The sequence below is a fragment of the Hypomesus nipponensis genome, chromosome 19 (genome assembly GCF_054491055.1).
Source record: "Hypomesus nipponensis isolate SF chromosome 19, ASM5449105v1, whole genome shotgun sequence".
In the NCBI taxonomy this organism is placed as follows: Eukaryota; Metazoa; Chordata; class Actinopteri; order Osmeriformes; family Osmeridae; genus Hypomesus; species Hypomesus nipponensis.
In genome coordinates, this window is record NC_140379.1 from 11,955,206 (window position 1) to 11,971,799 (window position 16,594).

General features: G+C 38.2%; 2 protein-coding genes across 3 annotated transcripts; one reads left to right on the forward strand and one right to left on the reverse strand.

Moving 5' to 3' along the window:
- Positions 1-1,128: 1,128 nt before the first annotated feature.
- Positions 1,129-12,784, forward strand: tnnt3b (troponin T type 3b (skeletal, fast)). 2 transcript variants are annotated; one of them, XM_084681775.1, is made up of 12 exons: positions 1,129-1,274; positions 2,832-2,867; positions 3,025-3,035; positions 7,212-7,230; positions 7,379-7,424; positions 7,564-7,680; positions 7,892-7,969; positions 8,656-8,769; positions 9,239-9,354; positions 9,629-9,719; positions 11,322-11,362; positions 12,487-12,784. In XM_084681775.1, exons 2-12 carry the CDS (start codon positions 2,851-2,853, stop codon positions 12,521-12,523), a joined length of 687 nt encoding a protein of 228 aa, XP_084537901.1. In that variant the 5' UTR covers positions 1,129-1,274; positions 2,832-2,850; the 3' UTR covers positions 12,524-12,784. The 2 variants fall into 2 exon arrangements, with proteins under 2 accessions (XP_084537901.1, XP_084537900.1); XM_084681774.1 differs by lacking the exon at positions 11,322-11,362 and adding an exon at positions 10,177-10,217 and having other exon boundaries at positions 1,135-1,274.
- Positions 12,785-13,276: 492 nt separating this feature from the next.
- Positions 13,277-15,255, reverse strand: LOC146247054 (myoblast determination protein 1 homolog 1). Its single transcript, XM_084681773.1, has 3 exons — positions 14,584-15,255; positions 14,357-14,435; positions 13,277-14,046 (listed from the first exon to the last, which is right to left on the reverse strand). Exons 1-3 carry the CDS (start codon positions 15,088-15,090, stop codon positions 13,817-13,819), a joined length of 816 nt encoding a protein of 271 aa, XP_084537899.1. The 5' UTR covers positions 15,091-15,255; the 3' UTR covers positions 13,277-13,816.
- Between the last annotated feature and the right edge of the window lie 1,339 nt (positions 15,256-16,594).

Below are 16,594 nucleotides of genomic sequence, written 5' to 3' on the forward strand. Positions count from 1 at the left end.
AGGGAGCGCTACTCTGAACTCCACTGACCTGCATCCCCTTGAGGTAGCTATGAGCCAACTCAGCCAGGGTTTTTTAGCCCATCTACAACGTGGTCTACCAAAACATATAGGCTATCCATTCCAAGCCTCGGGGGGAAGACTGAACACTCCTTCAATCTGTTGGGTGGTTATGTCTGTGGGTGTGTCTACTGTGAAGATGTACAGTACATGTTTATGTATGCTAATTTTACACTTGATAATGTATGAATATGCAAAAAGGCTACATTTTATAAATCATCAGTATTGATGCTACAGTACATATAGTACAATAACGACATTACAAGTTTAATAAGAGGTATTACTTGATTGAGTAAAGCTTCTTCATGGTCTTGAACAACCCATAAACCCACATAAACAACTGTAGAATATGTTGAATCTGCACAAAACAATATGGAGAAATTAGAATATATAATATTACAGAGAATCCTTCAACTATATACACAAATGTGTGCAGCTACCAAATCCAGAAAATATTTACAGAATTGTGTAAATGAATGATCAGATAAGCAATTAAATCTCAGTGGAAAAGTATATAAATATTGTGGATATAATATTATGTGGAAAACATATGGCATCTCTCCCTCCCCCTCCCCCTTCTCTCTCTCTCTCTCTCTTTCTCTCTCTCTCTCTCTCTCTCTCTCTATATATATATATATATATATATATATATATATATATACACATTCATATATTTGTATACAGTAATTCATATATGAAAATTAAAAACATTAAAGAACAAAAGATTAAATGACCGTGAAAACTACTATTTTTTGTAGGATGAAGTCTCAGTACAGTACCACTGCCGACTGGTTACATCCCTCAAGAAAATTAAGAAGGTGCTTTGTCTGAATACCTCAGCCATGTGTCAATTTCAGCCACAGAATGCTAAGAGCTTTCCATTGCTTGTCTTCTTGCTCCCCCTAGGATCATTTTTGCTTGCCTAGTGCCATGGTAAATATAGCTGCGGACATCATTTCAGCTGCTCCTTTCTAAAACTTGAGCCACTCTCCTTCCGTCCAGAGTGTTCCATCAATCTCCTTATTCAGTGCCGGGGGATAAGATGTCTCCAACCCCCCCTTAGACGTTACCCCCTTACCCCCACAATCTCAGCCAATAAGGGGCTTCAAAATATCAAATATCACTATAACGCAAGGACTTATTCTCTGACCAAAGTTGACAGAACCTTACAGCCAATCGCCACCACCAGAGAGCCTACTTCTTTCAGCTTTTCAGAGGTAAGATAAAAGACAAAAGCAGTTGGATGGATGTGAGGGTACTGTTGCCCAATAACCTTCCTTTAACATGGGTGATTCTTAAGGGATTCTCTTGTATACACATTTTTATTCCAAATGTTAACTCTTGGATTAATTAGAATGGATGAGGTTATAGTAAACCTTGTTTATATAGAAGTCTGACAGGAAAATGTACACCATGTAAATAATAGCTAATTGTAATTTAAGCTCCGTCTGCTCGAGTACTGTAGTCATTTGAGCTAGAACAGGTGGCTGGTTGACATGTCTTCTATTTGAAAAATATGTCAAACATGTGTTATGTTTACGTCTAACTGTTTGCAACATAACTAATTCAATTTTGTATACTTGATGCAAGAAATTAGAGATATTTTATAATGGAACACCACATAGTTTGTAAATGTGGTGGTAAATGTTTTAATTTTAAAAGCACTGACTATGTAAGATCCATCGACTGAAGTTTTTACTTTGATGTATGTGTGTATAAAATCTTTAAAAAAGCATGTAATGTGTTCCTTTAATGTGATCAACTGTATTTTATGAAAGGAGAAGGCTATTTTGACTGGGCTGTGTATTTGGCTACATTTCATCCTGCTGTTTAAAAATGATATCTAAACCTTTTAAGTGGTTTCTCTGACCAGAGAATATAGAAAATGAATGTTAACACTGACAGCTTCGAACAGGATAGCTAATATTAAGCTTACAGTGGTCCAAACAAGAACATTTCTGTGCTTGGGGCATGATGGTTAGTTCTGGGGTTTGACAGAGATTTCTCTTCATACATTCAATGGCTCACTTTACAGAGAAATATTTTGAAAATCTACTATTCCTGCTTCTGCAAAACAAGCAAGTTCTACCATAAGTAGAGTAGCACATTATACCACACACATTCGGTATAGTCTTCTACTGACAGCCACTTTAAGGCGCATCTTTAATGGAAATGACCATGTCCATATATGGATAAGGCAACAGGATTAAGACAGCTATTTGGACAGAGGTCTCAGCTGATGCTCAGAAACACGATCCTGACCTGGGCTAATCCTTAAAGACATCTTGGCAGCGATGGAAGGTCAAGAGGGAGAATGTCATTCAATGACAAACATATATAGCCCTGTCTAAAATGGATTGCAACAACAAAATGTCCAAGGCTTTTAATGAATTTGCTATGCCGTAAATTGTTGTTGTAAGCCCCGTATGATACATTTTTATCATAGACCAATTAAAGCCTACAGAGGTATATGCAAAGTTAACATCAAATGTTGATCAAAAACAACTTTGTCTTTATGGTGTTTACAACCTTATGAGGTTGCTAGGAATTCGAGAGCGGTTATCAAATCAGAGAGTATTCTGTAAATCATGACACGTTCATGATAAAATTCACATTCCATCACTTTCTTATGAGATTTTTTTCAGAAAATTATTTTGAGATGTTGCAAACTCAAAGCTTCTTAAAGTTTGGGATCAGCCACTGGACGCTGTCTGCTTGATGTTGTTCTATGCGTAAGTGATTCCTGTACCTAAAACGATTTTGCTTTGTTTCAGGTTTACATCCACTGTTAACATGTCTGACACCGAAGCGTAAGTGCTCTGATCCGGTCATTTTACTGACCAGAGGCAATTATTAGACTAGCTTGTTGATTGGCAGGCTGGTCATCATACATTATTTTAGGTCTTTATATTGGCCAACCGTTCTACTGTATTTCTAAACCTACATTTTTTTCTCTTTATTTTTCAGCGATGTCTTAGGTAAGCCACAATTGTAATTAGTAACAATCCGACCATTTAGATGATGCTTCTGTCAAGTGAGGCCCACAGTTGAATTTGATGAATACAACTTGTGATAAGTAGGAAATTAAATGCGTGAAAATTGTTTTTGTCTCCAATGTTTGACACAGTGTTTCTCATGAATATGTACACATTAATAATTGATCATTTTGTGCAGGTTCGGCTTTGATCCCTAAATAATGGTTAATATGCTGCTGCCCACGTTTCGCATTTTACAAACCTTGTTTGTTAATGTGAATCTACCCTGAGTTTTTAATGCATATTTTCAGGGGAAGTGGTCTTTTTAAGGCTCATTGGTCTTAATACACAAGAAAATTCTTTTTAATGTTTAAATCATTTTTAATTGGGAAAAATATCAAAAACATTTGAACACTTCATCAACCTGGAATTATGTTTGGAAAACCAAGTGTGCCAAATGCTGTCTTTCTAGACTTATGGCCTGATAAATCGTAGTTGCAGTTGGAAATTGGAAATTGGTTTAAATTAGATTTGTTTTTGTTTGCAATTTGCAATTTTTATTGTCTCGAGAGACAGCATAGCCTCACAGTGCTTCTATGTATGAATTGATTTTTATGAATTGAGAAATGACGTTCTTTTTTCATTGTTTCACCATATCTTTTTGCGGATAATGAAGAGGATGAAGGTAAAAAGGATGGACAATTTGGTTTTAAAAACGTATTTTTAAATTACTAATTTGTCAACTCTACACCCTTAATATCAATTGTGTTTGACAATACTTCCTTTGCTGACCTAGGGACTCCTCATGTTTGTGATTGACTAATTTCTTAATTAAAACCTCTGTCTTTAAAGATCATCATGTAATTCATTGAACCTCACCTTGTATAATGTTTTGTTTTGTGTGAAATCTGACTTCATAGTCATGGTTCATCTCAGTCTTCACACTCAACAAAGCAAGTGATAGGTGCTCTGTGCTCTTCTTACTGGCCTTAGTTGAATAATTACATAAAAGTAATATGACGAAATCCTATCTAATTATAGGTTTCCATCACATCACATTTTATCTCTACTAAATGTAGCATTCTGAATATGTAACTAACTAACTACATGTATATATTGTGTGCCCCTACCATTAACTGGAATTTTATGCTTTTTTGCGTAAATTATCTGCAACTAAATTTTGATGCAGCTTCAGCTAGTGATAAACACACCTAATGCAAACATGCTTGATGAGTACAACATTTGCCACTTGGACAAGAAAATTAATCGTTTGCTAAGATTTGTCTGTCAAGTGGGAAACACACAGTACTGTATTATGCTGTCAAAAAACACCTGCTAGCTAGGAAACTATTATTAATAATAGTGTGCCATGTTTGTCAAACACTAGTTAATTAAGGGTGTGCTCTTTCTGACTGAGTGACAGTGAGTTAAATAATTATTTAAACACATGAAAAATGTGATTGGGCCATAGATTACTCCACATTTTTTGGTGTGTGATAAGTTTTCAACCCAGGTATCTCCAGTACATAGAAAATCATCATTACCATCAATATCTAACGGATAATTTCTCTCCCGTTGTTGGTCATTGATCCATCTCTATCTGTTCGGTCACCTCTTTTCCATATCCCTCCCATTTGATAAAATGATTTCCTGTTCCCTATTTCATCTCTTTACGCTCTCTTGTCCTCACACTTCTTCTCCTCTGCATCAGTGGTCATGCCTATTCCCTTGCAATGCTGCCCACTCTTAATCCTTTCTTTGTGTCCCAATCGCTCTCTTTTTTCCTCATGCCTTCATGATCAATAACCTCCGAACCCTTCCTCTCCCTGGTTGCTCGTTGCATGCTGCGTGACCATAGCCGAAGAGGTAGTAGAAGTAGAGGTAGCCCCAGAGGCAGCCCCTGAGCCAGAGGTAGAACCAGAACCAGAACCAGAACCAGAGGTAGAACCTGAACCAGAGCCAGAGCCAGAGCCAGAACCAGAGCCAGAGCCAGTGGCGGAGGAAGGTATGTGGCATGGGGTATTCATTCATCCTTCCCAGCCAGAACAGTGCATCTGTTTCTAGCTAGACCAAACCCACTAATATAGCACCGCCTAGTGGTTGTGTCCCAGCCCTTTGAAGTAGCTTACTGGAGGTACCTCCTCTTCATAACTGCCCACTATGAAGAAAATAGACATACTTTATATGCATAGTCAGTTATGCGTATTCCTGTAGTTACCGAGATGGCCATTCACACTGTCAAAGCACCTCTCTCTCCCTATTGCTTTAGCTGCATTGTCTCATGCTGCTTACTTGCTTTTGTGATACGGACTCTAGTAGCTACTAGCTACTCTGTAGTATGTGTTACTAAGTCAGCCATGATGCTACAAACTAAGCTAATTTCCTTACTGCATTTATCCTCACATCAGTCATCACGCTGGAAACTATTGTGATAACACTACTTCTAAGATACAGTGTATACCTTATTACCAAAAAGATGACTTTATTGCTCTTTTGTATATAAATGTGAGCTAGCATATGTAACCATATTAGAGATTGAGGTAGATTATACATGTGCCAGTTTGTTGCTTTCTAGCATCTGTGCTGAATGTGTGATTTTTTGTAATTGTTGATTATAGCAATTGTAGCAATGTAAAAGAGTACTCAAAGGTACAAAGAAAGTTTTCACACCAACCAACTATTACATCGCATTTCAAATTAACCTGCTTTTACTCGAAGAAACTTCTCCATTCCAACATGGCGCTGACATTTCTAAATAAAATACAAATATAATCTGATTATGTGCTGACATTTAAACTGGTTATCATCAGCATTACATGGATGATGGGCGATGATTTCTTCATGTAAAAGACACTTCTTTGCCCCTTCTGAGGTCTTGTATAAATTTTTGTTTTCAAATGATAGCTAATGTTTGCAATACAGTGGCTACAGTATGTGTCTACTTATATTTAGCTTTCACATTGGGGTGTCATACAAAATCTAAAATGTTGTTATTGATGGCCTCTATTTAACTTTACTGCAAATGATCATTCTGTGTTATTTTGCAAAGGTAGAAATATTGTAATGTGTACACCTCAATTTGTGTGAATGCGTTCATAAAGCTCTGCATTGTACACAGATCATGTGCTGTCAAGCCTAGCGACTTGTGTTGAGCCTATGGTTGTGTCACTAATGATGTTCTGCTTTTGCTTTGGACGCTTACTGCATGCAGAGGCCTATGAAGAGGAAGGTATGTTGTCCCACATTCTTGTATGTGTACTTCTTATTGGGCTGTCAGCTCTGTCTCCTTATTGGCTGGAAGGCTGGTGGGGGGAAGGGGGAGGGGTAGTACAGGAGGCTGGGGTCTCTTCATGTTGGAGAGTGCGTTTATTACAAGCCTAAACCTATGTCCACAACACAAAATACTGTAAAATCTGTCCCTTTATCTAAAGAAATTCCCGTGGTCCAAGCAACAAATATTTCAAATCAGAGGCTTTAGTCTCCTCTAGAAGCGTGACACCGAGAGAAAGGGTGAAGGAATATAAACTGCTGACTTGTCCGCCGCTGGGATTGACCCCACAGCTCATGTCTCGCTCTGCTTCTTCTCTTTTTTGCATGACGTGCCAAACCAGTCGAGGAAGGAGATCAAGATGGTAGTTTGTATTTCCTGTGTTGTTGCTTTGCCAGTGCTTTGGTCAAGCCCAAAAACTAATTACTCCCCCAAATTTAATTAACCTACTATGGTTGTTAGTTTTTTTTTTTTTTACACTGAAGTACAATTAACAGTTATATTATCATCCAAGTACAGAGTTAATCTTGGATTGGAAAGTCAAATATGGTAAATAATGTAGTTAGGTTTGCGAGTGTGCATCATAATATAGATTTGATCTGTAGAACAGAGGTTTGTATACAGTGAGATATTCTGCATCGAACTAATCCGTATTAGCACTTCCAATGTCATTTTACCAGTTGGATTTTAAAACTAATGTACGCCCAATTAACAGGAACATTAAAAAAGACTCATACACATTTGACCTTATCTTTCAAAACAAAGCATAACCGGGATCTCTGAAATGTTACTAAAAGTGTGTCCACGTAAATACACGTCGAAATTAAACACCAATGTGGTGTGTTGCCTAAAACCTTGACCTCATGAGACATCTAACCTTGTAACATATTCTTCTTTTTTTAACCAAACAGAAGAAAAGCCAAAGCCAAAGTAAGTCTATTTAATTTCACTTGTCAGTGTCACACCCTTCACCTTGTATTGCATGTTTATACTTTTAGCAGTTATTACAGTTTAGCACCATATTCTATATAATGGGGTACTTCTTACCAAATCAATTATCTTCAATGAATCTCCTTAGACCTACAGCTCCTAAGATACCTGATGGAGAGAAGGTGGACTTTGATGTAAGCAGATTCTTGGTTTCATATCCCACTCCATGTTTTCCCTGTCTGCACACATACCCCCACCACGATGCAAATGTAAAGTTGGACCAACATGGTCTGACTCAATGTAACCCCCAAACATCTACTATGGTTCAAACAGGACATCCATAAGAAGAGACAGAACAAGGACCTGGTTGAGCTGCAGGGACTGATTGACGCTCACTTTGTGGGCAGGAAGAAGGAGGAGGAGGAGCTCCTTGCTCTCATGGCCAGAATTGTTCGTGAATACAGCAACGTTTTCCCACTGTACTCTCAGTACAGCACAGCACACTAGTTACTCATCCGTATCAATCCACTCAATATAGCTAAGTGGAGCCTCTCTCAGCCTAGCGCATATAAAGTCCATTCTAAGCCGCTCAAAATCCAACAGGGCTAAGAAACTGTGGCTCCAGGTGGAAGTGAAATAACTGTTTGTGTGTGGCCCGTAGGAGAAACGTAGGACTGAGAGGGCTGAGCAACAGAGAATCCGCGCTGAAAAAGACAAGGAGCGCCAAGCGAGACGTGAGGTGAGTGCACCCCTGTAATGTATTGTAAGGCTGGGTGTCAAACCTGCCCCCACCTCTCATATGCTAAAGTCAGGAGTTTCTGGACGGTCTCAAGTTGATGGCTCTCACACCCCATTCAAGATGTGGTCTGATTGGTTGTTCTTGTGTATAAAGGGAATTGTAATGCATTGTGCTTTGGATTCTTCATCTCCTGAGACCTTCTCCTCAGTTCTCCCTTGTCCTACTGTCCTACTCCTTGCTCACCTCTTGCTTTCTCTCTGATTTACAATGATCATGGTAGAGTAGGTAAGATTGAAAGCTTTCATATTGTAACATGTTTGCCTTGTAATTGATTTCATTCATTTGTAAAGTTATTAAATGTGTATTTCATTAAACCGTACTTTGACCATTGTTGCTCTGATTTAACCCATATAGTCAAATACCTGGAATTCTATTTGTATTGGCATTATTTGGTTCGTGCTAATACACTGTTCAGATTCCCATCTTCCTTTAAACCATAGGGGAATTTGTTTTGGTTGTTTGGACAATATTTCCCCCCCTGCAGTATTTACAAAATGTAAAGATGGTAAGGTACCCTTGGTTTCCCTTTGGTGTGCCTTAGGTGCAACTGGTTCTTTGCATGAACAATCAAATGCAGGCAACTTAAGTGCCACAGTAATTCTTCAGTATTTGGTTTGTCCTGGCAGGCTGAGAGGCTGAAGAGGGAGGAAGCAGATGCCAATAAGAGAGCTGAGGAAGATGCTAAGAAGAAGTCTGCTCTGTCCAACATGGGCTCCAGCTACAGCAGCCATCTGCAGAAGGTACTGTACATGTAACATATGACAGAATATAACTCCCCAGACCTGAACTTCTCAGTTATTCAGCGTAGCCAGGTACCAGTGATGGTACAGTTCATAGCCAATTATTTTCAAACGCAATATAATGTTCAATTTCACTGGTATAACAGTTTTTGATGTCAAGTCAAGTTTATTTATACAGTACATTTACTAAACAACAACCGTTAAACAAATTACTATACAGTCAGAGTAGGAAAATCATAGAACAACACAAAACAAAACATCATTTTAACAAAAAAAGAAAGAAAGGCAACTGCCATACTGTGTTAAAAGCCAAAGAATACAAATGAGTCTTAAGACGGGATTGAAAAACATGCAGTGTAGGGGCCAACCTAACATGTAGAAACAACGCGTTCCAGAGTCTGTTGGCTTGTTCCTTTTAAAAGATGAGCAGCAGCAAACCTGCAAAATTTTCTTTTTCTATTACTTGAAGGCTGACTCGAAGAGAGGTGGCGGTAAGAAGCAGACTGAGAGAGAAAAGAAGAAGAAGATTCTTGCAGACAGACGCAAAGCGGTCAACATCGATCATCTGAGTGAAGACAAGCTGAAGTGAGCTGTTCTTTCTTTACCGTTATCCATTGGCAGCTAGTGATTTCCACAGCTTAAGAAAATACACATACATTCCTACATTTCACTGTGCAGTTTATACCGTATGTTTGTGAATGGTCCTTATTGAATGTACACTTTTAAAATACCAGCCTAACACCATGCTCTGGACATTATTTGTATCTAATTGTATTAGTTCGTTTTTATCGTGGCTGCAATAGACACACTCTTTGGGTGAACGGTTTGTAACATTTTTCTCTTTCTTTGCCATGCTTAGGGAAAAGGCTAAAGAGCTGTGGGACTGGATGTATCTTCTTGAGGCTGAGAAATTTGATCACCTTGAGAAACTGAAAAGGCAGAAGTATGAGGTGAGTGGCTGTTCATAGGGAATATGTTGTCATGTACACAGTTTTATTTTCACTACTGAATAATGACGGGTCTGTAGACAGTTCCTCTTGTCTTTCTTCCTTCAGATTATATGATGTTGCTCAATAATCTTCCTTATTTTAAAGCAAACTATGCTATAACAAGGTGATTCTGATCAAAAGGAGCAATGTCATATTTGTCTACGGGGTTTTATGAACAGGCACTTGAAATATACTACACATCTTGCTAATATTTTCTGTTATCCATTCATTAATTTTTTGGTGTGTATTACAACACTCAAAAACAACAACAATCCAAATCACAATTGTGTTTATTTTATGACTCGTAAATAAATTAAATTAAATTATTTAACAAATGTGTAAAAGAGGGCTTCAACACATCCTCCAGCACTGATGCTTGATTCCCATGTGAACCCAAATGTCCTTTGATATCCTTCAGATCACCTCACAGCATAAGAGAGTGGAGGAGCTGAGTAAATTGTGAGTAATAGTGACATGCTCCAAAGACAGGCACAAGCCACAAGGCCGGGCCTTGGGAGCGCATGGTCTGCATGCCTGGGAAGCTTGTTAATATGGACCATGGAAGCCAGTTTCCAACTGGAGGGCAGGCGCCCTCAAGTGGAAGTGGAAGGTTATTCGCACATGATGATATGGACGTTCAACTGAACTTTGATATATTACATGGATATTGGGTACAATGCACACAATTTAAGATGTTAAAATAACAATTTTGATAAGTAAAATAGAAATGCATTTTCGAATATGCTTAAAAAATAAGTGAGTTAATTAGCTAGTATTACTCTGTGCATTTGGGTTAAGTAAGTTAGTGGAATACACACACAACTTCACCACAGAAACACAGATTTATTTGACTTTTACAACATATTGACACTGATATAATTGATTTTTTATAAGGTTTATAAACTCATTAAGTCCATATATGTAGTCATTCGTTTTTGAGTGGAATACCAAAATGGAGAATCATTATTTCTGTCCGAAGGTAAGTAAATGTTTTCTGGTCAGTCTGCTGGTCAGCTTTGTCTACATGCTATCTGGCACTTTCTTCCCACAGTTAGGAGCTTCGTGTAAGCTGCTATGGCAACACTGGCCTACTTGTTTGTTGTCTTGCTGTCCTCCCTATCTTTTCCTTTTTCCTTTTTTTTTTACTTGAGCTGGAACACCATAGAGACCATACATATTACTGACACGCTAAAGTTGTAAGTAAAGAGAAAAAAAAAAAAAGAATGAAAAATAACAAACAGTAACAAACAAAGAAAAGTTATCATTGCAAGTAATATTCAATATGAATAACCTACATTTTAATCCATAGTTACCAATCAATATTGTAATGTTTGTGTTCTGTCGAATAGAGTTGAAAGCACATTCAGTAAAGGCAAGTAATATATGCCATATCGAGTAAAGTATGTGTACAGTATGTGTGTGAATGCTCTAGGTTTTCCACCTCAAGTAATAATGCGGCCCTCACTCACAGGACTGCTGTCTCCTTCAAGGTGAGCGTGGGGTTCTCAGAGGTCAGAAGTACTCCGCTACTGGTTTAAAAATTTGCCATGTGTCATTTTGCAGGTTGTATCCCTCAGAAATCGTATTGATGAGCTGCAGAAGCAGTAAGTGCCACCTCCCACTATATTTCACCCCCCCCCCCCCTTCACCATACTAGCATGGGAAACTGATGCATTTGCTATTTCAAGAAAGAGACTCTTTCCAGAAGAAATGCATTTGTCATTGCCATTGTCATCTTAAAATAAAAAGAGAACTTGCCACATTCTGCACACGTATGCAACAGATGCTGGTAAGGAATAATTGTTCTCTCTGTTGCATTGAAGGATGCACAACACATGAAATGTCCTCATCAGTCATTGTAGCTTTAGAAATGACAAACATAGCAAAGGATGTACTCCATTCAGACTATTACAACACCATCCACATCCACCCACTCAACTGTTCTATAACCGTGACTGACCCCGTGTCAACTCAGAGGTATTTAATGTTTCTCTATGGTTGTTACATCTCACTTTTGTTGGATGTAACAGAGAAAGGTGCGATCCACATGATCTCAGTTTTATGTTTGTGTGCAGGTTTAAAGGGGAAAGACACTGATGCACACATCAACATTCTCTCAATGTCTTTGTTACACTACACACTTATGTCTAGCCTAAAAGTAGCCAATTACATTATTGTTATTAAATTGGATAATTTAATGCTCAAATAGTAAGACAGCTACCTGTATCTAAACGTAACTACATACAATTACTTATTTCAATAGTGTATTGCATCTTTTACCCTTTGCCTATTATGTCAGTCATGTGGATCACAAAATGTGTGTCGTTTTTACTCGTTTTCATTCTTCCGGAATGAAAACAAAGAAAAACCTTATTACATGAATCTCCAGTGTTATGACTCAGTGGGCATACATGAAATGAGCTGATGAATAACAAGGCGGTAAGTTTTGCATGGCATTATAAAAAGCAGCCGCATGATTTTTAACAACCAAATTTGTGAATACATATTGTTGTCTACGTGTAGAAGTTGGCCTGGACTACAGTTTCGTACTAAATTTGGAAATAAGATTTGGGGTTTGTAATAGTCCTACTTCATTATTTGGCTCATTTGTTTGATCATAGTGCAACGTGTTGGGCAGTCATGTTCATCTGATCAGTGTTTGCCACTAGTGAGCAATATACTTTACAACACCACTGACCTGTTGCTTGCGCTCATTGTGCATTTGCAGCAGCAAGAAAGGAGCCGCCACCCGCCGCAGAAAGTAGACTACACATTCAAGAGGCCACAGAAACAGCCCTGGAGCAACAAAACCTTCAATGCCGTCTGTCCATTACAGCTCCTCAGACACCATATAGACCTACATCAATTGCACAAAAACGACAACATCTTGACGTGTCACTGCCTGTTTCGCGTTATGCGGAATTATGTTGTCATGAAGTCAGTCAGTTTCTCTATGGTGTTCATAAAGACCTGACTTGGCCTATAGGTTTTTATGACTTTTTTTGTAAATAAAGGGTGACGCCTCAGTTTGTCTTACGATCTTTTACGTTTTGCTTAGAAATATATATCACCTTTCATCTGAAATCATGCATGACAATTTGATATAGGCCCTGCGATCTCATAAGGGCGCACATGGTTTTGTAGACCTAGGGTAAAAACAAACAAAAAAGTCAAGACAATGAGGCAATACATTTAGAAAATCTCACATTGCCCTCCAACATTTTTAGAACTTCCAATTAAAGATAACACGTGTCTAAGTGCAGCTATCAAATCGATCGAGTAGGCCTATACCCTTATAAGGTCTGGCATGCTAGGTCTAAGTAGACAGAAACTACTAATAAACCATGCCAACCCTTAAGTTATGTAGCCTAGTTAACGTTCAGCAAGATGTTTTTATTTTAGTTAACTACAACTAACTTTCAGTTTGATGTGGGTAATTCACCTTTTTTTTACATCCACATTGCTATTACATTTGTCGAGAAAAAAGCGAGAAAGGGAAAACAATATCGTCATTCCAGTGACAGAAAATGCCATGTAGGCTATAAATATTTATTCATTAAAATGCTGACATATTGTTATTATAAATAGGCCTATAGTTAAACATTGTACACAACAATCCAAGCCTTCGTTTGAACAAACAATTAAATAAGCATACAATTCTGCATATTATTTTTTCAACTTATTTACAAATGTACAAAATGGTCCTCATTTTCCGGATTGTTTTGTCTATAAAAGGCAATTTTAACCAACTGGAATCAGGAAACATAACACAAATATGGCTATTAAGATTATTTCACTTGGAATTCCGGCTATTCCTGAATCAATAGCATCGCTGACAGGCCTTAACATTTCAATGTAGACCTAATTTAGGCTGTTTTAAGAATGTGGTCGCTTCGCCAAAGGCTGGTAACTTCACCATTGCCTCATAGCCAGCGATCTATGCCAAACAATTGACATATGGCGTAGAAATTCCATACTAAATCAGGAATACGTTTGTTCTCAAGAATGTTCAAAAAGTTTTGTCCCCCGGCGCTTCTCTCTCAGAATCCACGGGATTCTCACAACACCTGGTAGACAGTGTTGGGGTCATGCGTTGCCGGGACGCAGTTGGTTGGAGACGGTATGGGTGCTCCAGTCTCGCTAACGACAGAACCCTCTTGAGGGGAGCAAGGGCTACAGTCGGACCCCTCCTGTACTGCGGGGCAGCTTGAAATATCTGTTGTAATTCGCTCGACGATGCTTGATAAACAGTCTAAACTGGAAATTACAGAGTTCTTGGTTCTGGAATCTGCAAAAAGAAACAGTCCATATTATAAATAAAACATTATATATATATATATATATATATATATATATATATATATATATATATATATATATATATATATATGATATATATATATATCACATTATTGGCATGAATGACAAATAAAGACCTTACAAAATATAACCATTCGTTTCCTCAGTTTGACAAAGTTTGATCAAATTTAAATTGACCAGAAAGTGTTTTTTTTTTCTCTCTGGAAAGTCAAACTGGTGGTAATTAATGAATGAACTTGTAATTAAATTGTAAGAGCATAGTTAGAAATCAATCTTACCATTTGGTGCTTCATTAAAATAGGTGCGATCATAGTTGTTTCTTCGTCTTGGTGGACATGAAGGCCCATTAAAGTCCATCTAAGGATGGTAAAAAATAAGTTATCAATTCCAAAATAAAAGAAAGGGCCTTGCCAACTTGATTTCAACCATTTGCTATTTTATTTTTTGTATTTCGTTAGATCTTAAATTATAACATTTTACAAAAAACTGCTGGCACATTTCTTACCATGCCGTCAGAGCAGTTGGAGCGAGGACTGGACGCATCTGAATCCCCACTATAATGATCCAGAACGGGGTAATAGTTCTCCTCCTGTCCGACCCGAAGCAAGGCCTGGAGGGACTCGATATAGCTGATGGCATTACGCAGTATTTCTACTTTGGGGAGCCTCTGGTTTGGGTTCGTGGAGGTACATCTTTTCAGGGTCTCGAATGCGTCATTGACCTTGCCAAGTCTCCTCCTCTCCCGCATAGTAGCAGCTTTCCTACGGTCTGCATTGGTGGTCTTCCTTTTGCAGGCTTTGCATGCCCATAACAGGCACCTGCCAGCCTGGTGGTGCCCACTTGGAGCTCGAATATGCTCGTCCTCATTGTGATGGTGATCCTCCGGCTTTAGGAGACCAACATGCACCAGTCTCGGGTCGAGGTCTTCAAAGAACTGCATGTCACTTGTATTAAAACAAGGGTCGTCGTAAAAATCATCTGCAGAGGTAAAAGGAATATCCGGCAACTCCATGGTTTTCTGTAGAAAAAATCTGTAGAGAATGTTAAACGGACCCTTTCCAACTCTTTGTTTATTTCGTGAAGGTTTCTTACCTAAAATTAACTCTTTATTCGCTAATGGTAAACTTGTTTTGACTGAAATGTCCTTGGTTGCTTGTTTGACTGTGTAGCTTTACCAATTAGCCTATATAAAGTGGTCAGTAAGTTTGGGGCGTGTCTTTTCGAAGACCGTTATGTCAGATAACCAATAAGCGATGGTCTGGGAGGAGCCTGCCATGACTGTCTTGAAAGATGAAGAAGGATAGTTTAGAAGAAAAACAATTAATATACTTCATAAGTTTAGATGTATTCAGTATAAAATAAGTCTAGGCTATAAAATCCCTTGAGTTTATTTAAAATGTTCTTATATCAATTAAGATGACTCTAATCAGGACTAATGCTCAACCCTCGGGCTATAGTTGACTTCTATACTACTAGTCAGATTATACTCCTATAGCCCACTTTCAAACTGGAATTTGTTTACCAAATAAATTAAAAAGGCCTTCTAAATAAAATATCGTTTAACGCAAGGAAACCCCGACCTAAACCCGGTTCATCAGTCGGTTCGAACTAAGGAACGGTAGATGGCGATGTGGACGTCTAACACCTACAAATTAGAAGGGCATCCCAAAAATAGTATCGTTTAAAACAAGACTTAAATATATAATGTCAACCGTTGCAGTTTAATGTGTAACCATGAGTTGTAAGCGTTCAGATGGTCCATCTTGTCCTGCGTGACAGTAGGCTATTATTGCGTTACAGTAGGCTATTATTGCCAAACCGCCGGATATGCAGACAGGGCAGTGGCTGATCAAAGTCAATCGAACCTTCTCTTTTATTTAAGCAATAAGCCCCAAGAGGCCGTGGTTTACGCTGATTTTAGAACAGGTAAGGGGAGTTGTTAGGCACGACGCGAAGCGGAGTGCCGAAAACCCCCTTACCTTTTCTAAAATCAGCGTAAACCACGGATTCGCGGGGCTTATTGCTTTTCTAAAACTGTTACTACAAATATTTGATATGGTTTCATCAATAAAAACAATTAGAAACAAAATAGTTTAATAATAAACCGTCATTCTTCCGCTACTACAAAGTATAGTTCCTACATAAATCGTTGCCACGCAAGAGCCAGATGGACACCTTTGCAGTGTTTTTCAATTTGAAATATTCGATGCGCAGTGATATGGAATGGTAAAGAATGTTATGAGGACAACCTGTGAGGTTATGCTGGATTTTACAACGGCATGGAACGCGATATAGCCAATCACTATCAAGGATGGGAATAACCAGTTTTAGAATAACGATTAACATGTGTTTGATTACTGCAAATACAAAAAGCAACATGCATGCTAGTTATCTCATGGAAAATGCAAATTAAAAACAACTCCCTCTAAAATGTAACTAATTCAAAGAAAGATCAGTGCTTTGTGAATGGCTAACATAGCCATTCTTTATATTAGTAAGTCTGGACTGTAGCCTAG